At 48.5% G+C, this 22,936-nt stretch overlaps 1 protein-coding gene across 3 annotated transcripts; it reads left to right on the forward strand.

Moving 5' to 3' along the window:
* Positions 1-5,567: 5,567 nt before the first annotated feature.
* CDC37 (cell division cycle 37, HSP90 cochaperone) lies at positions 5,568-22,621 on the forward strand. Of its 3 annotated transcripts, none has more exons than XM_073590609.1 (9): positions 5,568-5,646; positions 7,742-7,864; positions 9,818-10,093; positions 10,195-10,300; positions 11,648-11,763; positions 13,245-13,367; positions 13,765-13,947; positions 16,407-16,478; positions 21,797-22,621. In XM_073590609.1, the coding sequence occupies exons 2-9, from the start codon at positions 7,763-7,765 to the stop codon at positions 21,941-21,943; spliced, it is 1,125 nt and encodes a 374-aa protein (XP_073446710.1). In that variant the 5' UTR covers positions 5,568-5,646; positions 7,742-7,762; the 3' UTR covers positions 21,944-22,621. The 3 variants fall into 3 exon arrangements, with proteins under 3 accessions (XP_073446710.1, XP_073446709.1, XP_073446711.1); XM_073590608.1 differs by having other exon boundaries at positions 5,640-5,758; XM_073590610.1 differs by lacking the exon at positions 5,568-5,646 and adding an exon at positions 6,373-6,470.
* The last annotated feature ends 315 nt before the right edge of the window (positions 22,622-22,936 follow it).

The following is a 22,936-nucleotide window of genomic DNA, read 5'->3' on the forward strand; positions in this document are numbered from 1 at the left end:
GCCCAATATGACTGCATGAATGGTGAGGCCACAAGATGTTGAAAAAGTGTTAGATTGGATGGCTGAGAGTGGCTCTGGTTTCTTTGCATTATCTTCCACCTGGTCCACAGCAGAAAGTGTACGGTTGGGACCTAAGAACCATGGTCATCCAGCTTCCACCTCACCCCCTTGCAAATCAGCCAAGCAGTATAAGCCCCAAGTCATGTAGCAGTTTCTACTGTTTTTTGATGACTCTGTTGGCTGGGATTCAATGGCCCATCTACCTACCCCTGTTCCAGAAGTTGAAGAGACTGAGTACACTTGTGAGATTGGAGAATGAGTACATGGGAGAGCTAGTGCACACGGTTAGTGGACCACCGCAGAACATGTCAGATGATGACAAAACTCAGTTGCTAACTGCAGTGTCTTTCTGCAGTGTGCAGACTGGCAAGGAGGGCAGGGTTAAGGAGTTGGTGTAAGATGATGCGGAGAAAGATGAGTTTCTTGAGCCCACATGGAGCGGAAACCATCCCAGTTCGGATGAAGAGGAGATGGCCATGCTGACACAGCAGCACAGCAAAAGAGGTAGCAGAGAGCAAAAGCACATCGGGTAGCTGCTAGCCAGTACGTCGGCTGCTGCTGCCCACCATGCCGCTGAAATAAGCACACCAAAGACAGCTCAAAAAAGCTCCATGGCGTGGCATTTCTTCAGGGAATGTGCTGCCAACAAGCGACAGGTGGTTTGCACTCTGACGTCAGACCCAGAAGAGAACGTTTCGGCCAAACCCGGCCTTTATCAAGGGTGTTTATCTAAATGAAACATAACAATACTCGAAATTAACAATTTTTCTGAAAAGAGGGGACCATAGTAGACAAATTCAAAGATATTGACTGACACATTATACAACAAATCAGATGGCTGTGGTCATTCTCCTGCATATGTGCTATTGTGCACCTTGAACGCCGACTCTCTCCTCCTCCTCACAGGTGGGCCATGTGCTAATTATACAGAAAAGAGTATATATGGCTTCAGAACGTTAAACACACCATGCTCTTTTTCCCTGAGGAAGCCACCTCTTGTGTGGCGATACGCGTGGGATCTCATCCCACACACTGGCTCCCCTTATCCCTGGTGGCGCTGCTGGCTTTTTTTCATGTTTCTGGGACATACCATTGCCCTGATTCTCAGCTTTTCTGCACCTTAGTGTGTTTTTACACACTTATTCAGTCTTACCATCTCTTGGACATTTCTCTTTGTTATATATCCTTCACATTTGACTCAGTGATAAAATTCCCCCCTTTGAGGGGTTACCATTGTTTCCTATTAGGAACTGGATATTTTTCCAAACGTTTTTGATCACAAATGCTGTTGGACCCTCTTTTGGTATTGTATACTCATTGTTAAATTTTGTCACTCTCTATATATGCAATTTTTTTGCACATATTATATTTATATAAGTTTTTTGTGATACATGTTTGTACATTTGTAGGCATACATTTCTCAAGCCAGTTATATTTATTCATTCAGCGCCTTTTATGGGAGCCTGCTGTGGTTTGCCATTGCCTTTATTCTGAGGTGTGGCATTTGGTCTTGAGTGTCCATTGCACACCGATGCAATTTTAATTGTTTTTATACTATATGTGTTTTTGTTCTGTCTCTATTTTTTTTTTTTTGGTGAATAATAAAAATTCAAATTTTGTAATACACATATTTGGTATATATAATATTTCTTATGCAATTGAGGTGCTCCCCTTTATGGGTTTGACTTTTTCTTGCTCTACTACATTTAATTGGTTAATAGTCGCGGGTGGATAACCATAGCCGCGGCTGTTCCGGGAACACGTCAGCTGTTCAAAACAGCTGACATATGTCGGGAAAGATGCGGGCTCACCGCCAGAGCCCACATCAAAGGGAGAGAGTCCGACATCTTCGTAAATGTACGCCCGATGTCGGAAAGGGCTTAAAAATCTCAGCTTTTAGTTGAGATGAATCTGTGCTGCACTTTATGTACATCCTCTGTAGTGACCAGGGGTGTGGAGTTGAAGACAGGGGTCAAGGAAATTGAGGAGTGTTAGGCGTCGGGTTTCTCCCTCTGCACAGGAGGAATCCCGAGCCTTTCCTTCTGCGGTCTCCCATTCAGTGCCGGCTGCAGAGGAGCCTGCTCAGCAAAGACGTTGGTCCCGCTGTCTTGCTCAAGCTAGTGCTGTCGGGTTGGTTGCTGCTGCCATCCCTGGTTCAGCTATAGCAGCCTGCACTTGCCAGCGGTGAGCGGCTCCTGGGACTAAGTCCCTCTTTTGCTCTACTGAGCATGCCCGTGGCTCAACCTCTCATTGGAACTCAGGGGTCACATGCTCAGGTCCCGTGCCTGTTCCGAATGGACCACGGTGAAGGTTCCGGAAGGTCACCGCCACTATAAAAGACTTGTATGGCCGCTCAGCCATGCGCTAATATAGACTCAAATGGCTAGTTGTGTGTGTTGATGGATGCTTGTGAACCACTGACTGCCTCATTATGACTCCCTCCCTCTGGTTCTGTTTGTTTATAGGGTTAGCATTTTGAGTCAGCGCAGAGTAGTGGCACTACTAGCGCCGCAGTGCACCCAGCTCTGCTCACCTATTTGTACCAGTGCCCCATACAGAACGAGGCACCACTGTACCGTCTGTTCTGCATAGCACGTCAGTGTGGCGCCGTGCGCAGTTAGTGCGCTTTTCAGCCTGAAGCTTTGGCTGGATAGTGGCGTCCACCAGTGCAGCACTGCAATGACTGAGCGTTTTTTCCTCGCCTCGTAGTCCCAGCATCGCAGTAGTGGTGTCGATCCCTAGTAAGACTAGAGGGACTCTTCCCCCGTCCTTAGGGCAGAGTTGTATCTCTGTACTAGCGCTTACCCTGCTGAGCCCTGTGAAATTAACAGGCTCCGGCGTTGGTTCAGAGGCTCTGTGCAGTAACAGCGCTCTTCTGTAAACACCGTGTCAGCGATTATCCTGCCGGTGTTTAGTTAGTGTCCGTCATTACCAAGCTGCAGTTTACCATCTCTGCATGGTGGACTCCGGGTTGCGATCGCACTTTCTTATATTTAGTGCGATCCGCAAATCCTAACAAGGAGTGAGTGTTGGTAGTTTGGCTCACCGACACCACAGCCCTGTGTGCAACACTAAGAAATGTCAGAAAACATGATCTGTTATGGTCCAGGAGAACTGGGGTTTTGGAAACACTGCTTTAGATCCTGCAGCTTGATACTCTAGGACACAGAGACCCTCCGGACCAGGGCCCCAAGGCACAGAGACCCTCCGCACCAGGGCCCCAAGGCACAGAGACAGTCTGGACCAGGGCCCTAAGATACAGAGACCCTCCGGACCAAGGTCCTAACACACAGACAGTCCGAACCAGGGCCCCAAGGCACAGAGACCCTCCGGACCAGGGCCACAAAGCACAGAGAAAGTCTGGACCAGGGCCCTAAGATACAGAGACCCTCCGGACCAAGGTCCTAACACACAGAGACAGTCCGAACCAGGGCCCCAAGGCAGAGAGAAAGTCCGGACCAGGGCCCCAAGGCACAGAGAAAGTCCGGACCAGGGCCCCAAGGCACAGAGAAAGTCCGGACCAGGGCCCCAAGGCACAGAGAAAGTCCGGACCAGGGCCCCAAGGCACAGAGAAAGTCCGGACCAGGGCCCCAAGGCACAGAGAAAGTCCGGACCAGGGCCCCAAGGCACAGAGAAAGTCCGGACCAGGGCCCCAAGGCACAGAGAAAGTCCGGACCAGGGCCCCAAGGCACAGAGAAAGTCCGGACCAGGGCCCCAAGGCACAGAGAAAGTCCGGACCAGGGCCCCAAGGCACAGAGAAAGTCCGGACCAGGGCCCCAAGGCACAGAGAAAGTCCGGACCAGGGCCCCAAGGCACAGAGAAAGTCCGGACCAGGGCCCCAAGGCACAGAGAAAGTCCGGACCAGGGCCCCAAGGCACAGAGAAAGTCCGAACCAGGGCCCCAAGGCACAGAGAAAGTCTGAACCAGGGCCCCAAGGCACAGAGAAAGTCTGAACCAGGGCCCCAAGGCACAGAGAAAGTCTGAACCAGGGCCCCAAGGCACAGAGACCCGCCGGACCAGGGTACTAAACCACAGAGAAAGTCTGAACCAGGGCCCTAAGATTCAGAGACCCTCCGGACCAAGGTCCTAACACACAGAGACAGTCCGAACCAGGGCCCCAAGGCACAGAGACCCTCTGGACCAGGGTACTAAACCACAGAGAAAGTCTGAACCAGGGCCCTAAGATTCAGAGACCCACCGGACCAAGGTCCTAACACACAGACAGTCCAAACCAGGGCTCCAAGGCACAGAGACCCTCCGGACGACAACTTTCATGCCACTTCTGGACCGGCTAGGTCTCGGGGGACTGACACTCGGCAGAGCTCCCCTCATCCTGGAATTGTTTCCTTCTCTGTGTCCCGTCATGTCGTCTCCAGCAGAGGCCCATGCTCACCCTCCGCACAGCCTCCACCGTTCAACCCATCTCCCCCTCTCTCAGGAGCCTCCCATGGCCGGTGCCAAGCGTGCGCCCACCGCCTGCAAAATTAGGACCATTAACAAGTAAGGGTATGTGCACACACTGCGGAATCCGCTGTGGATAAATCCGCAGATAAATCCGCAGGTCAAAAGACCTACGGTTTATCTGCGGATTAGCCTGCGGTTCTGCCCTGCGGTTTCACCATCTCCACAATGGTGGAGATAGGAAAACCGCGCGGAAAAATCCACACCATCTACACAGCGTTTTTTTTTTTCCATTCATTTTAAAGGTATTGTACACCGCAGCTAAAACTGCTGCGGGTCTGCAGCGGCCAAATCCGCTGCGGAACCGCAGCAGAATCCGCAGCGTGTGCACACAGCCTAAGGCTGTGTGCACACGATGCAGATTTGCAGCGGATTTTACCGCGCAGAAACGTCGCATTTCTGCATTGTGATGTACAGTAACCTTAAAATGAATGTAAAAAAAAAACGCTGTGCAGACGCTGCGGATTTTTCCGCGCGGTTCAAAATCTGCAGCATGTTACTTCTTTTGTGCGGTTTTCCATCTCCCCTGTCACCAAATCCGCAGGGGAAAACCGCAATGGAAAGCCGCAAGAAAAATGGAAGAAATCCGCAGGAAAAATGCAGGTCATTTGACCTGCGGATTTCTTCCATTCTGCGCGGAAAAATCCGCAGGGCCAAAAAGTACGTCTGCACTTAGCCTAAACGTCACACGACAGCTGCGGAGGTGAAAAAACGTCCACATGTCAGGGTCCGGGGAGAGACGCCCACAAGGGGGTCACCACTGCAGCCCTACAATCCTCCACATGTACAATTCCGGCCATGAATTCCCCGTTCTATTCTCCCGTCTACAATAACCGACAGCTTCTACTTCCCTCATAACACGGAGACGGAACAGCCTAGAGAAGTCTGTCACGCACTCCTGACGAGCCGCAGCTCCGCACCAGAGAACTCGCTGTTGGCCGCTAGTTTCAAAGCCGCGCGTCTGTTATATATCTCTTAGGCCACGCCTTCTTATCTCATTCTCCAATCAGAGTTTGCTGCGTCATACAGAAGCGACGTGCGCCCGGCCAAAAACAAGGTTCACCGGACTGGGCGGAGTTTGCGACGTCCCCTTGAAGATGAATGGAGGACGTGATGTGACGTCAGGTAAAGGGACGGCTGACCGGATTGAGGCTGGGGAAGTGACGTCAGAGTGAGGGCAGTGGGTGGGTAGAGAGTGCCGGAGCCTTCCAGAAGGAGCGAGTCGTGCAGCCTCCAGGTGGGAGCGTCTCGGCGGCCGCAATGTTAGCGCACCGTGCGGTTACAGCGCGCGTCTCACGGTAGCAGTCACCGAGTATAAAGTGATTCTGTGTCTGCTGGAACTACAACTCCCAGCATTGCCCTGACATGCTTATAAGTGGCATGCTGAGACTTGTAGTCCCCGCCGAGTGCTTAGAATTAGGGGGTGGTGACTGATTGTTCCGCTGTGTGACCTTTCCCTTTGCAGGGGTACCCCACTTTTTTTTGCGTTTTGCTCGTCTTAAAGGGGCGGTTCACTTGTGATGATTGGGGTCTGTAGCGCCTGGAAGTGTGTAATGTTCGACGGGGGGGGGGACGACTGCAACCAGGTGTAAAGATCGAGCCCGCGTACGTTACGTGCAGCAGGGCTCCATCTGCGGCCGATGTGGAGACCTCGGTAAATCTTCATACCCCGGCCCGCTCCCTGTACCAGCTGCTGGTGGAGCCCCTTTGGCTCCGTGCAGAGCTTTCTGTTCCTGAAGGACCAACCAGGGATCGTCCGTGGTGAAATCTCCGAGACGTGACAAAGGAGCTCTCGTCACTTCATAGCCGGGGAGGTTGGCGAACGTCTGAGATCACCGGCTCCATGTCCTATTCTAGGGATCTGTCGTGCATCCGAAGATCATCTGGATTAGGGTTCCCCTTAAAGGGACGTTCCCATCTTCATAGATGGATATTATTGGCCATCGCTTGTAAGTACAAGCATTTTTTTTTTTTTTGCAATTTACTGCTTGTTAAAATTTTCAGCCGTTCTTGAGATATTCACACTTTTTTATGTTTACAGCCCGTTACCTAGGAGACCGTCCAACGCTGCAGTCTAGTTTTTCGGTTGGCCGCAGAACCGCGCGCTCCAGGGATCCTGACCCAGCTTCACAACGATCCTTCCGTGCGCACTAGGAAAGCGCTTGTCAGCACTGAACGTGTCCGATGTCTAGCAGCGGTGGTCGGTCTCCAAGCTGTAAACAGTAGAAAAGTGTTAATATGTCAATAACAGATACAAAAAGAAAGCGGGTATTTACACACATTATCCGAGAAGATTCATCTGTGCAGATGGAAATAGCCCGTTAAAGGGGTTGTCCGGTCTGCAGCTAGTCTAGGTCACTGCAGATTTGTGACTCCTCACATTGGGTGCTGGGAGCGGCCAGTCATGTGACAGATAGTACGCAGTTTGCCAACTTCCAGTCACATTCCAACTAGACTGTATCCGGCCTCTCTATACACTTGCATTGAGCGGGGCTGCGCACGTCTAGTCTGTACATGATGTCATGTATGCAGATCACATACTAGTCGTCGCTCTTCTGGTAAATCCTCAGAAGGGACCCTATCGTGGTCTTCGGGCGTTGAGTGCCACTTTTGGGTGTCTGGCTTCTGTTTTCCACATATAAACTGGTGCTCTTCCTGGTATATATGATAAACAGAGAGCATTGCCACAATGGCTACCATATGCCTTCACTATGGTGGTGGTCAGAGTCCGGGACCCCCAGTGATCCTGAGATTGATGGGGCAGTGTAACTGACTGCAGACTGATGCAGCATCTGCCCTACAGAGCGGACGGCCGAGACATCGCTGTGCAGATAACAAGGAGGGGCCATGGTGCTGAACTAGGTCGATAGCCCCTTCGTTCTCAGCATCGTTGGGCGGTCCCAGGCATTGGTCATAACCATATTACATGAGATAATAGCCCTCCAATCCTTTCTGTGAGAGAGAGAGCTCGGTACACAGGCACTTAGCAATATCGAGCCCCTCGGGAGCCGTCATGGGGGGCTTTTTTATTAAAATACACAGCAGCTGCTCCTGAAGGACAAACAGCGACCACTCCACATGATTGACTGAAGTCTGCCCTATCACCATTACATGGAGCAGCGAGGTGGTCTGTACCTTACTGAGGGGTCTGCACTGAAGACCTCTGGGTGGGAGGCCCTATACGTATGTGCCCGACTCTTATGGTCTGTGTCTTCTTCAGAAAACCTCAGCGAGCGGCAAGATGGTAGATTACAGTGTATGGGATCACATTGAGGTATCTGATGATGAAGATGACACCCATCCCAACATCGATACTGCCAGCTTGTTCCGATGGCGACACCAGGTAAGAGCGGGAGCCTGTATTTCAATATCTTAGGTGGAATAGGCTGCTATATATCTGCTGCCGGAACGTAACGGGGTATGCCCCCCAAGGAGGCCTGACGCTTAGTAGGGTATGCCCCCCCCCCCCCAAGGAGCCTGCTCACACTTAGTGGGGTATGCCCCCCAAGGAGCCTGCTCATACTCAGTGGAGTATGCCCCCCTAGGAGGCCTGCTGATGCTTTGCGGGGTATGCACCAAGGAGGCCTGCCTGCATTTAACCTTCTGGTATGTTGCGGGCAATACCTCTCAGGAGGCCTGCCAACACATAGCAATGGTTGCCCCCGAGGAGGCCTACCAGTGTGTAGCGGAGAATGGCCCCCCTGGTGTTTTACCAGCATGTAGCGGGGGATGCCCCCCCCCCCGGGTGTTCTACCAGCGTGTAGCGGAGAATGGGGCCCCCCCCCGGGTGTTCCACCAGCGTGTAGCGGAGAATGACCCCCCCCCCCCCGGGTGTTCCACCAGCGTGTAGCGGAGAATGACCCCCCCCCCCCGGGTGTTCCACCAGCGTGTAGCGGAGAATGGCCCCCCCGGGTGTTCCACCAGCGTGTAGCGGAGAATGCCCCCCCCCCCCCCCCCCCGGGTGTTCCACCAGCGTGTAGCGGAGAATGCCCCCCCCCCGGGTGTTCTACCAGCGCGTAGCGGGGGATGGCCCCCCCCGGGTGTTCTACCAGCGTGTAGCAGGGGATGGCCCCTCGGGTGTTCTACCAGCGTGTAGCAGGGGATGGCCCCTCGGGTGTTCTACCAGCGTGTAGCGGAGGATGGCCCCCCCGGGTGTTTAACCAGCGTGTAGCGGGGGATGGCCCCCCCGGGTGTTTAACCAGCGTGTAGCGGGGGATGGCCCCCCCGGGTGTTTAACCAGCGTGTAGCGGGGGATGGCCCCCCCGGGTGTTTAACCAGCGTGTAGCGGGGGATGGCCCCCCCGGGTGTTTAACCAGCGTGTAGCGGGGGATGGCCCCCCCGGGTGTTTAACCAGCGTGTAGCGGGGGATGGCCCCCCCGGGTGTTCTACCAGCGTGTAGCGGGGGATGGCCCCCCCGGGTGTTCTACCAGCGTGTAGCGGGGGATGGCCCCCCCGGGTGTTCTACCAGCGTGTAGCGGGGGATGGCCCCTCGGGTGTTCTACCAGCGTGTAGCGGGGGATGGCCCTCCGGGTGTTCCACCAGTGTGTAGCGGGGGATGGCCCCTCGGGTGCTCTACCAGCGTGTAGCGGGTAAGCTATATTTGATACACTAAGATGATTAGAAAGTTGCAGAACTTGAGGAGAGCTTCTTACATAAATCTGAAAGATCTTCCCCACTCCCTTTAAAAAAGTGTCTGTGCCATGTTCCTAGCAGGTCCACCTCACATTGAGAATGCAGTAGGATACACTTTCATCCTGAGATATTAAACGCAATCTGTCAGCAGGTTTTTGCTATCTGAGAGCAGTAAGTAAGTGCAGAGACCCTGATTCCAGCAATGTGTCATTACTAGGCTGCTTTGTGTAGTTTTGATAATGTCTTGCTGATAAAACACTGATTTTATGACTACAGAACTAGCTATATTGTGCCATTTTTTTCCTCCTGATCTGTATAACTCCGCCCCACCACTGATTGGCAGATTTCTGTCTACGTACAATGTACACAAAAGCAGCCAATCGGTGATGTGGGCGGGGTTATACAGAGTTCAGCATTCAAGAGAACTGCTATATCTGCAGCAGAGAAAACTGTGATTTTTAAAACTGCAGCACTCAGCCCAGTAAGTGATACATCGCTGGAATCGGGGCATCTTCCCCAACATTATGCTGCTCTTGGATAAGATATCAAAAACCTGCTGACAGATTCCCTTGAAGTTCATCTCTGTCTTCATGTGGTGGTGTACTGCTGTAGAAGGAAAGGTGCTAATAATTGCTCAGGCTTTATCCCCTGCCTCCTGACACAGGCCCGCGTGGAAAGGATGGAACAGTTCGATAAAGAGAAGGAAGAACTTCAGAAAGGGACGTACGAATGTAAAAGGAAGCTTACAGAGTGTCAGAAGAAGCTGAAAGACATGCAGGTGCGGGACGAGGCGAAGGGGGACGCCGAGAATCTGAAGAAGGAGATGGACCAGCTAAAGAAAGAGGAGAAGAACTGGATGAAGAAGGAAGACGAGCTGAAGAAGAAGGAGAAGACCATGCCCTGGAACGTGGACACTCTGAGCAAGGAAGGGTTCAGCAAGGTATGGCGACATTTGGGGGGCTACGGGGGGGTGGAGAGGACGGCAGAGGGGCGGTCGCTCACAGCAGCGCGTCCTCCACTTGGCCTCTTTTCTGTCTCTAGAGTGTTTTTAATGTCAAATCTGACGTAAATGTGGAGACGGAGGAGCAAAAGGAACAAAAGCACAAAACCTTCGTAGAAAAGAATCTCAAACAGCTGAAGCATTTCGGTAAGTGACGAAGACACAAAATAAAAGTGCCGTAGGGTAATGGCAGAAACAATCACCCGAACCCTCGGAGGGTGGACGGGGGAGGCTCGGCTGCCGCGGACTCGGTTGGGGATGGTGCGCTGCATAGTACAGTACAGGGGATCAGTTGTAGGCCGTGTTCACATGGCCGTGTACGGACCACAACTTCCCAGACCGGATGTCGTCTCCGGACCCAAAAATCACCCGCCTCATAGACCAATGATTATCATAAAAGGCTGCTAAGTTCTGCTCAGAAATCACGGTGTGCGGCGCCTGGTGCTGCAGGTCGTCTACGGCTACTACTGCGATTTATTGACCAGTCTTGGGGGTCCGCGTCCTGGGAGCGACCTACAGGACTTCCATGGGGCTGTGACATAGCAAACAATGCTCACATTTAGTGACACTATAAGAAATCTCATCCACAAGCCGCAAATAAAAATATGCGGATGTGAGATTGGCAGTGCCCTGTGTGTCTGCGTCCACCACTGCTTCACAGGTCGGGCTGAATCCCCCCTGCACTGTCAGACCTTGCAGCACAAATATCACTTTTTATTGTTTGGCAATTATTTTAGTAAGAGTCGAACAATATTTCTCGGAACAGGATTTGTTTTATATTTTTTTACATATAAAATCGTCGTAAACAAAATATGATCTGAGCAAAGTAGATCCACCGCGATACAGGGAGGCTTTACACAGTTTATTTATAGTGTGTGCGTGGGTGATGAAGCGTTGTGCTCCCCCGGCGCGTCCCCTCTGGAGCCGTGACACCCCCCCCCCCCCCCCCCCGGCACGACACCTCTGGAGCCGTGATAAACAACCCCCCCCCCCCCCCCCCCCCCGGCGCGTCACTTCTGGAGCTGTGATCCCCAGCGCGTCACCTCTGGAGCTGTGACCTCCCCCCCTCCCCCCCACCCCCCCTACCGGTGGGTCACCTCTAGAGCAGTAATCCCCGGCGCGTCACCTCTGGAGCCGTGACACCCCCCCCTCCGGCGCATCACGTCTGGAGCCGTGACCCCCCCCCCCCTCCGGCGCGTCACCTCTGGAGCCGTAATCCCCGGCGCGTCACCTCAGGAGCCGTGACACACCCCCCCCCCCTTCCGGCGCGTCACCTCTGGAGCCGTGACCCCCCCCTTTCCGGCGCATCACCTCTGGAGCCGTGACCCCCCCCCCCCCCCTCCGGCGCATCACCTCTGGAGCCGTGACCCCCCCCCCCTCTGGCGCGTCACCTCTGGAGCCGTAATCCCCGGCTCGTCACCTCAGGAGCCGGGTTGGTCTTGTAATGTGGCATCTGCCCCACAAGTAACATTCTCTACCATCTGTCCATCTCAGGCATGCTGCACCACTGGGACGACAGTCAGAAGTACCTGTCCGATAACCCTCACCTGGTGTGCGAGGAGACCGCCAACTACCTGGTCATCTGGTGCATTGACCTGGAAGTGGAAGAGGTGAGAAGATTTCGGCAATAAGGGCTGAATCTGTGCATAAATATTCAGCTCATCCGATAAAAGATTGTGGAAATTTGATTCTGTTCACACCACGGGGGTTTATAGGAGCGATGTGTGCACGAGGCGACATTGGGAGGGGTTAGCTGACCCCAGCCGTATCTTCTACTAGGGGTCACCAGTTAGTGATCAGCGGGGTCAGACTTCTGTGATATCTCTGATCGCTGGACTGGCTGCCTTACGTTAAGCTATTTCTTTGCAGCCTCATGCCGACATGCAGCTCCTCCTCCACATACGCTGACCCCAGTATTGGAATTGATGTGCAAATTGGCTTCGGTAGACCTGAAGCCTCTGTCATTCCAGCTCTATTCCTCACCCAGCGCCGGCCCCTCCTGCTGCTTGTTTGACAGCCGCTGCACTGTGTGACTTCAGGTAAATGATGAGGTGGCAAATAGAGCTGGAGTTACAGAGGCTTCAGATCTACCATAGCACTTCAGCCTCATTTGCATATCTATTCAAGTGCTGATTTCTTAGTAATGGAGGAACGGACTGGCGATATAAACGTATTGTTGTATTTTTCTCTGAAAGAGCTACGTGCACATATAAATAGGGGGTAAAAGCCTGATGACAGATTCCCTGGAAGCCCCTGTTTATGGGTGGTCTACAATTAGGAAATAGGGTCTGTGTTTTTTCTTTTTTTAGTATTGCAGCTCGTTCACAAACACAGGACTGAGCTGCAATACTAAACACTACCTGCTAGCAATTGTGGCGCTGTTTCTGGTAATCTCATACGACCACAAAAAACATCATTTACCCTTTGTTGTGTTTTTTTTTTTTTATATCTATTCTTGCTTCTTACAAAAAGGCCCTTTGTTATTGTTTTTTTTTTATTGTTCTTTGGTCGTCGATGTGTTTTGTTTTTTTGTTTTTTTTTCAGCATATCTTATTTTTTTTATTGAAAATGTTTGTTACGCAATAAAGAGAAAATCAACGAATAAAACGCAGCGGATTAAACTTTTAATGCAGCGCGCTGACTGGGTAAACATGGTTTCTTGCACCAAATTCTTCCACATGGCGTACACGGGTCATGAATTTCACACATAGTGGAAAAATCCTTTTTTTTTTTTTTTTTGAAAGTTCTGCTGAAATGTTGCAAAAATTCCAGGACGACTGAATTAGATTTGTGCAACAATTTTGAAATTTTTTTTTTTTTTTAATCTTTTTTCAAATTTGATGAATTTTACAAAAACATCTAAAACCTCCATCTCCGATCACAATTGTAAATGGAAAAACTCCCCAAAAAGCATAAATGTGCTAAGGCCCGGGCCCCGTGTGTGTGTATCTGCCCGGTGAGAGCTGCTGGTTCAGGTTCTGCTCCCGTCTGACTGTTCCCGCCGTGATTTGGGCGCACGGTTGTTAACGTGAGTGGATGGACGCTGTTTTTCCTTCCTGATGTGGCGCCCCCTTGTGTTTGCTCTCTGCAGAAACACGCCCTGATGGAACAAGTCGCCCACCAGACCATCGTCATGCAGTTTATTCTGGAGCTGGCCAAAAGCCTGAAGGTGGACCCCAGAGCGTGCTTCCGCCAGTTCTTTTCCAAGATAAAGGTGCGTATAATAACAGTGGGGGGGGGCTTCTTGCTCTAAGGGGCTGCCCCATAAACCACAGGATAGATTGTAATGGCTGTACATGATGGCATGACGATCGACGGCCTGCTACTCTCTGCAGCCATACAAAACGTGCCTGTTTTTCAGAAATCGCTCCATTTACAGCCTTAAAGTCTTCTCCACTTTATGGGCAAAACTAGAAAAATGTGTTTTTTTTACTGTTTGAGAAAGCCTAAATGTCCATATAATGCACCCGTAGCTGTGGCCTTAAAGGCCCTCGGCCGCCCGTGTTCTTACTAAGTCATTAATTGCATCCATGTAGCAGAAGAGGGGAACATATAGGGCACGTAGAAGGGGGCCAACCTGATGTGTAATGCTAGACAACGTTCCTCCGCAGACCGCCGACCAGCAGTATATGGACGCCTTCAACGACGAGCTGGAAGCCTTCAAGGGCCGAGTACGAGAGCGAGCCAAAATCCGAATAGAGAAGGCTCTGAAAGAATACGAGGAAGAGGAGCGGAAGAAGAGGCTGGGGCCTGGGGGGCTGGATCCGGTCGAGGTCTACGAGTCTCTTCCACCTGTAAGTCGTGGGATTGATGGTGGGTTTTATTTTTATGGGGCGATGAAGAAATCATTCTATGTCGGGAATCGCGGCGGTGGTCACAGCGATTAGAAGCAAGGATGTCTGCGCTATCTAAAGGGTTAAACGAATTGTGCAGGATCGGGGTGATGCCGGTCCGGCCGCTCTGGTCCATCGCCTGAGGTCGCCGCTCGGCCCCATTCACATTGCACTGTAATGATCTGTGGCCAGGCGTTCAGGAAAGAAGGTTCCGATTCACTGACAGCAAGCAGAGCTCTTGTACATAGTAAGATACTCAACCAGAAATTATTCTCCCCCCCCCCCCCCCCCCAACAGTGATTAACCCCCTTCCAGCTTTTTTTTTTTTTTTTCTTTTTTATCATGGCACCTCCGTCATCTCACCCCACTCCAAAAAAATGCAATAAAAAGTAATCAGTTTGTTGTATGTACCCCAAAAAGGTATCACTAAATAAAACCGATTGGTGTGCAGAGCCCTCACACAGCTCCATTGACAGAAAAATAATAGTTATTGGTCCCAAAAATCAAAAGTTTTAGTTCAGAGTTTAAAGGGAACTTGTCACTTTGGAAAATCTCATTTACCTACGGATATGGTGTAATCTGCCCGTCAGCCTTTCATAAAGCTGATAGGTGAGAAAATGATGATATTTCCTCCTGGGTGCTGCCGGCTTTCAGTTATGGGAGGGTGTGCTGAGGGGTTACAGTGACCCCTTTGTCTACAGAGGCATATACTTTTCCCCCTGCGTGACACTGACCAATCAAACAGGTGGCGTCATTCAGGGGAGAAAGCCCCCCCCGAAAATCTCAGCTTCCTCTGTGTGAGACGTGTAATGATATACAGCCCTGCTCTCCATGATCTCTGCACCAACCTTGTAGAGTACATCAGAGCTGTGTATCATTACAAGCATCTTTCATCTCAGGGCACTCGGTGTGTGCGGAGGGGGGTAGCGTACTGCCGATAATGCTGTGTGATAAAAGCTGCTACAGGTGTTTGTAATTTACACCAATCCAGCCTCATCATAACACCACTCGGGGGTGATATGCCATGTGCCAAGGGGCATACCCCCAGTACACTGCAGTCACTGAAAGATATATCTAGGCATCAAAGAGAAAAAATAAGCTACGAGTGCTTATTAATAAAATGTATCCACATTTATTTATTAAATATCATACTGTTAGGGAAACAAGGCAATCACAAATAAATTTTATAGAGGTACAAGACGGTGACGCTATGGGAGAAAGCTGTACCCCAGACAGCGAAACGCGCGTCGGGGCTCTTCGCTAGGGGTCATCTTCCTCCTGGCACTTTATCGGTAAGCCTGACTATTCTACTATTGTACTGACGTTATTTTGCTATGTATGTATCCGTGACTGCATTATGCCTATTTCTAATGCTCTTACAATGGAAGGGTGACCCCTCCTTTTTCCCATAGCGTCACCATCTTTTACCTCTATCATGTTTTGTTTGTGATTGTCTTGTTTCCCTAACATTCTATTTAATAAATTTTCATACATTTTATTAATAAGCACTCGTAGCTTATTTTTTTCTCTCTTTGATGCCTAGGTGTTTGTAATTAAACACAGATTTGCTGTACTCCACACTGGCGGTGCACAGATCATGGAGGACAGCAGGGCAGTGTGTCATTACATATCTCACACAGAAAAGGCCAGATCTTTGGTGATGTAATCCTGTGTTTTTTTTCTACTGTATGACTCTGCTTGCTTATGATTGGTCAGCATCATGCAGGGGAAAAGTACACGCCCCCAAAGACAAATCTTATCACTGTACTCATAGTGACTTGCAGAATAATGTCGTCAGGTAATTTTCACCACACAATGCAAGCCCTTGTACGACTGTCAACATAAAAATATATCTTGGGGGAAAAAATGCAAATTATCTGCGTCCTTAAATGTTTACTGACAATTCGGAGTGTCCATCCATGTAATTACATGCTCGTCGTGAAACACGTCGGTCCAGTCGTCTCACGTGATTGGAATGCTTGTAAGAAATGGTCGCCTCTCAGATTACAAGCCGGTGGGGTTAAAGGGGTTATCCCACCGTACACAGGTGACAAGTGTCTGATGGGGTCAAGCTGATCATATGACTGTGCCGGGGTCCCACCATTGTCGATCTTTGGGTGAGGTGGTCTCGCATGTGCACTACCACTCCCATGGAAATGAATATAGTGGTGGTCACTCGTGTGTCATACCATTCTTCTCACATGGAGGACACAATCTTGTGATATTTGAGGGTCCCTGCGATCAGACATAACCAGCCCGAGTGGTGCAGGAGCGGCTACAGCCGACACTCCATGGATGCCAGGAAGGAAGTAGTACTGAGAGGTTAGGAAATAAAACCAATGATGCGGAGGGTGTACTTACTTCATGCTGCAGGGTTTTTCTTTACCACATTTTTCTTCCTTTTTTTTTCTTTCTTTTAGGAATTACAGAAATGCTTTGATTCAAAAAACATTCAGATGCTGCAGGACACGATCAGCGAAATGGACCCGAATGTAAGTTTGGGGGGCAAATAAAAGATTTATTTATATTCGGGGTGAGGGGCAATGGGGAAAATAAAAAGCGTGTTATGACTGCGCAAGCTCTCGCCTCGATGCTGCAGCCAGTAGTAGGAAAATGGCCGGGATCAGAGTCCTCTCCGGACCTGGTTGCTGCAGCGGGATGTCGGCTGCATGTTGCATTCGTCACTGGCTCCTGTTTCTATATCATCCACTGAACCTGGATGTACAGATATGTCCGTCTTTTGGAAGAGGGTAAAATCTCAAAGTGAAGCCCTGGCAAAGATCGGAGTCAGCCTTCTTCCTTGGAGAATGTTTTAGGCTCTATAGCGAGGTCGCCCAAACTATCCTCTTTACACGGATAAGGGCCGTAGTTGGAAATATCCTGCGGACGGTATGGGAGCAGGCGCAAGAGCGGAGCCCGCTCCATACAGGGCCGGTGACAGCGAGTGTCGTACAGCCAGCACCTGCCTGTAACAGCAGCGACCAGGGCAGGTCTCAGTTGCAGCCGTTTAACTGTTTAAAAGCCTCGGTCTATCGCCAACAGAGGTATATAAATGATTACTTAAGTAGTAGCCATCCCACCTTTGACACAATCACAGGATGCCAAGGCAGGTGAGGGTCTTCTGCAGACCCCCCCACCACAGCCTTCTATAGCTGCAACCCCTGGCAAGAATTATGGGATCACCGGCCTTGGAGGATGTTCATTCAGTTGTTTAATTTAGTAGAAAAAAGCAGATCACAGACATGGCACAAAGCTAAAGTCATTGCAAATGGCAACTTTCTGGCTTTGAGAAACACTAAAAGAAATCAAGAACAAAATATGTGGTAGTCAGTAATGGTTACTTTTTTAGACCAAGCAGAGGGGAAAAGTTATGGAATCCTGAAAAACAAACAAAAACACTCCAACACATCACTAGTATTTTGTTGCAGCACCTCTGGCTTTTATAACAGCTTGCAGTCTCTGAGGCCTGGACTTAATGAGTGTCACACAGCACTCTTCATCAATCTGGCTCCAACTTCCTCTGATTGCTGTTGCCAGATCAGCTTTACAGGTTGGAGCCTTGTCATGGACCTTTTTCTTCAACTTCCACCAAAGATTTTCAATTGGATTGAGATCCGGACTATTTGCAGGCCATGACATTGACCTTATGTGTCTTTTTTCAAAGGAATGTTTGCACAGATTTTGAATGAATTTCCTCATCCCCAAACATCCTTTCAATTGATGGGAGAAGAAAAGTGTCCAAAATATCAACATAAACTTGTGCATTTATTGAAGCTGTAATGACAGCCATCTCCCCAGTGCCTTTACCTGACATGCAGCCCCATATCATCAATGACTGTGGAAATTTGCATGTTCTCTTCAGGCAGTCATCTTTATAAATATCATTGGAACGGCACCAAACAAAAGTTCCAGCATTTGTCTTTTATTTTTGGTGGTACTTTTTGCTCCACACGGGTTCTCTTGGTTTGCTTATCATTACCTTGCCCAATGCAGATTCGCGATTCATCACTGAATATGACTTTCATCCAGTCATCATCAGTCCACGATTGCTTTTCCTTAGCCCATTGTAACCTTGGTTTTTTTCTGTTTAGGTGTTAATGATGGCTTTCGTTTAGCTTTTCTGTATGTAAATCCCATTTCCTTTAGGCAGTTTCTTACAGTTCGGTCACAGACGTTGACTCCAGTTTCCTCCCATTTGTTTTGTTGTGCATTTCCTGTTTTGGAGACATATAGTGCTTTAAGTTTACGGTCTGGACGCTTTGATGTCTTCCTTGGTCAACCAGTATGTTTGCCTTTAACAACCTTCCCATGTTGTTTGTATTTGGTCCAGGTTTTAGACACAGCTGACTGAACAACCAACATCTTTTGCAACATTGCGTGATGATTTACCCTCTTTTAAGAGTTTGATAACCCTCTCCTTTTGTTTCAATTGACATCTCTCGTGTTGGAGCCATGATTCATGTCAGTCCACTTGGTGCAACAGTTCTCCAAGGTGTGCATACTCCTTTTTAGATGCAGACTAACAAGCAGATCTAATTTGATGCAGATGTTAGTTTTGGGAATTAAAATTTACAGGGTGATTCCATAATTTTTCCCTCAAAATTGAGTGATTCCATAACTTTTCCCCTCTGCTTGGTCTAAAAAAAGTAACCATTACTGACTACCACATATTTTGTTCTTGATTTCTTTTAGTGTTCCTTAAAGCCAGAAAGTTGCCATTTGCAATGACTTTAGTTTTGTGCCATGTCTGTGATCTGCTTTTTTTTCTACAAAATTAAACAACTGAAAGAACATCCTTCAAGGCCAGTGATTCCATAATTTTTGCCAGGGGTTGTATAAAGCCCATCTAAAGGCTTTTCTTTTTTTTTAAAAAAAAAAAAATCAGCTTCAATTCCCATACGGGGACTAAAAAAAAAAAGTCGACTGTGAAATATGTATTTTCTTACCGTATATACTTGTGTATAAGCTGACCCCCCCCCCCACCATTTTGCCACAAAAAACTGGGAAAACTTATTGACTCGTGTATAAGCCGAGGGTGGTGCTGCACAAGGGTTAGGCTGTGTGCACACACAGCGTTTTTTTTTTTTTTTAGCGGATTTGCCAATAAATCCGCTATAAAAACGCTAAAAATAAGCTTCCCGTTCATTTCTATGCATTTTGCACCTTTGTGCATATTGATGCGTTTTTTACCACGAAAAAAACACTTCAGGGTAAAACACGCAGAATGCTCATTAATTTCGCTGATTTTTCCGCATTTCTGGCCATTTCTATGGGTCCGGAACCGCGCGGGAAAAACGGATAAAAAAACGTGCATTTTTTGCGCAAAAACCTCACGGAAAACGCGCAGAAAAAAACCGCACGGTTTCTGGGAAGGGAGTCCGGTTTTTAAGCAGAAATTTTCTGCTATGCGTGCATATAGCCTTAATGGTGGTCCAAAAAGATGCTCCATAGATAAATACCCCCATAAAATGCTGCAAAAGGGTTAATGGTGGCCCAACAAGATGCTCCAAGGATAAATAACCCTTGTGCAGCAATATATGGGGGTATTTATCCTTGGAGCACTTGTTGGGCCACCATTAACCCTTTTGCAGCATATGGGGGTATTTATGTATGGAGCATCTACTTGAGACAACATTAACCCTTGTGCAGCAATATATGGGGGTAACGTTGTCCTAAGTAGATGCTCCATACATAAATACCCCCATATGCTGCAAAAGGGTTAATGGTGTCCCAAGGAGAAGCTCCATATATAAACACCCCCCATGTGCTGTTGCTGCTGCTATAAAAAAAAACCCTGCATACTCACCTCTCCATCTCTGGGGGCCAGGCGCCGGTGTAGCTGCTGGCTCAGGCCCCTGGCACCAGGGCTGTGGAGTCGGAGTCGTGGAGTCGGTGCTCATTTTGGTGGAGTTGGAGTCGGTATAAAATGGACCGACTCCTAAAATATATAATAAATTGGGTACAGTAATTCAATGCAGGATGTGCTGAATATTTTTTCATAGGAGTTTGGGAAAGTTATGAAATGTCCTATAAATGGCTGTTCTATTCCTGATCTAAGGCTGATCATCTTTTTAAAAAACTGCATCACCTGAAAGGTTTTTGAGCTCATAGATAATGTTTTCAATAGCAAAAGCAGATTAGAAATCTGCTCTATCCATTTATCCATATCTGTCTATCCATATCGTATCTGTACCAAAAGGAATGAAAACCGGGTAGTACACCAATATATATTCTGTTCTATCTAAATATCTTGATTATTGGATCATAAAAATGATTAAATGTCTGAGGTTCACATTGTACTACAATAAATTTTTCACTTAAATATAAGCAATATGTGTGGGAGTCGTGGAGTCGGTGTAAGGGAAATTGAGGAGTCGGCGTCGCAGGTTTGTCTTACCGACTCCACAGCCCTGCCTGGCACTGGCTATATTTACTGTTCCCGGTTCCATCTCTGTCTCCCGGGTCCTGTGCAGTGACGTTAGCAGAGGGCGCGCACCGACTACGTCATCGTGCCCTCCGCTGAATGTCACAGCCAGAGGACCTGGAGACAGCGATGGAACGGAGACCGGTAAATATTGCTCAGCTCCCCCATCATACTCACCGCCCACCTGGCGCCCGGTCTCTTCAGTCCCTGCTTCCAGCATGCTGTCGACGTCCAAGCTGTTCCTGCCTTCAGTGGTCATGTGGTACCGCTCATTAAATATGCGCATATTCATGAGTTTAATGAGTGGTACCACATGACTGCTGAATGCAGGAACAGCTGGGACACTGAGATTATGGGGGAAGCAGGGGGGCTGCAGAGACCGTACCAGGAGGGAGGAGTATGGTCTCTGACACCCCCCGCTCCCCCGCCGACCCCCGTATATGACTCGTGTATAAGCCAGTGGGGGGGGGACTTTCAGCCCAAAAAAATGGGCTGAAAATCTCGGCTTATACAGGAGTATATACGGTAATTAAAAAAATTAAAGATTAATTTGCCCTTCTTTTCTCAATCCGAACATAAATAATTATATTGGTAATCGACGCGTCCGATAGTGAAATATAAAATTAACCCATGTGATAAAGTGCTAAAAAAGAGGAAAAAAAACTGGAAAAATCACAATTGCTATTTTTCTCAATGCAATAAAAAACAAACAAGCAATCTCAATGTCGTATATACCAATGAAAACTACACCTCTCCTCACAAAAAAACAACTCCATGCATAGAAAACTAAAAGGTTACGGGTCTCGGAAAATGATGGGGTTGTAAATATGATATATATATATATATATATATATATATATATATATATATATATATATATATTTATTTTAGTGGTTAAAAAAAATAAATGGTATAATTGTGGTATCGCTGTAATCGTACTGAGCTGTAGAATTGTGTTTACCAGGTTTTTACAAAATAATGGCAGAATTTATTTAATATTTTTTCGCGTCTTTCTACACATTATATGGTAAAGTGAATGGGGTCATTCAGAATTACAGATCATTTCACGGAAAACAAAACTTAATTCTCCAAATAATGAAAAAGTTATGGCCCACGGAACTAGGGGGAAGAAATTTAAAAATAAAAAAATGGTCTAAAAGAGCTACTAGCTTGGGAAGGATGGGCCAAAAAACCCGAATTTTGGAGGCAGCGTTCTTCTCATCATTTCTCTCTTCCCGTCACTCCCATACGAGTCAATGGGAAAAGTGACTTCAGTGTTCTTTTGTGTCATTCCGACTTTCACCTCCAGAGGGCGCTCATTGTGCCAGTACACAATATGGCTGCCGTCATTCTCTTCCCACTCTTTGTTTTCCATCCCCCCTCCAGGAGGCCAGGATTTATATGAAGCAGTGCATCGACTCCGGACTGTGGGTCCCAAACGCCAAAGGAGACGCTCCCGACGCCGAGGACATAGATCCGGTCTACGAAAAAGCCAGAACCGAGCCGTCCGACAAGCAAAACGGAGTATTGTAAGGGTCCGATCGTGGGACGTTTGGCATCTCCAAAGCGGCTCTCGACGTGGTGCAATAGAATTAGCGGGGTCTCTTCCGAGGGATCTTTCCTATTCGGCCCATAAGGGGCGCAGCAAATGCTATTACCCTTCCTCCAAATTATGGAACCAATGAAGACGGCAAAATACTGATGGGGGAACAACCATGTATACTGGTGACACTGGGAGCCAGGGGTCCGGCAGCCTACAGCTGGACGGCTCGCTGTCATTAGGTTAATTTCTTCCTTTTTACCTCCCATGATTATGACTTTTTTTTTTTTTTTTTTTTTTTAAATTTCGGGGCTGTTATCCCCCAGGGCTGAATGGGTTAAACGGCGTCCCCGGATGTGATACTGAGCATCAGTATAGCACAGCAGGATGGGGATACATGGGGGCGACCCTTGCATATCAGCGCTGGGTCGGGGGGGCCGCAGTCTGCTTTCAGTCATTTGCTTCTTCTGCTTCCATGCACTGAGAACGACATAAAAGGCTTTGTGTTTTTTTCACAAGACTATTAGCACACTGTATTTTTTTTATTATGTTCATCTATTGCCAGTGTTTTCTGTGTGCTGACATGGGGGGGGAACAAGTACAAGTGCGCGCTCACAATCGCAGCTTCAAGTCCCCTAAGGGGACTATTAAATACAGTAAAAAAAAAAAAATTGTGCTCGTATGTGTTATCGTTGCATTCATAAAAGTCCGATCTATGAAAATATAAAGTAAATCTGATCTGTAAATGGCGCAAGGAGGAAAACAAGAAAATCGAAACGCCAGAATTTCGTTTTTTGTGTTTTTTTTTTTTGCCCGCCGCAACACTGCAATAACAGGCGATCAAAACATCGTATCTACCCCAAAATGATATCGGTAAAAATGTCATCTCAGGGTGCAAAGAACGATCTCTTACACAGCCCCAGATCCCGAAAAATGAAAACGTTACATATCTCAGGAAACGGCGGCACAGACATTACATTTTTTTT

The sequence above is a fragment of the Dendrobates tinctorius genome, unplaced genomic scaffold (genome assembly GCF_039654945.1).
Source record: "Dendrobates tinctorius isolate UK_male_01 unplaced genomic scaffold, ASM3965494v1 ptg000118l, whole genome shotgun sequence".
Taxonomy (NCBI): Eukaryota; Metazoa; Chordata; class Amphibia; order Anura; family Dendrobatidae; genus Dendrobates; species Dendrobates tinctorius.

Coding starts and splice junctions, on each gene's coding strand:
- CDC37 (XM_073590609.1), top strand. CDS start 7,763: ATGGTAGATTACAGTGTATGGGATCACATTGAGGTATCTGATGATGAA. Junction 11,764..13,244: donor TTGACCTGGAAGTGGAAGAG/GTGAGAAGATTT, acceptor TGCTCTCTGCAG/AAACACGCCCTGATGGAACA. Junction 13,368..13,764: donor AGTTCTTTTCCAAGATAAAG/GTGCGTATAATA, acceptor GTTCCTCCGCAG/ACCGCCGACCAGCAGTATAT.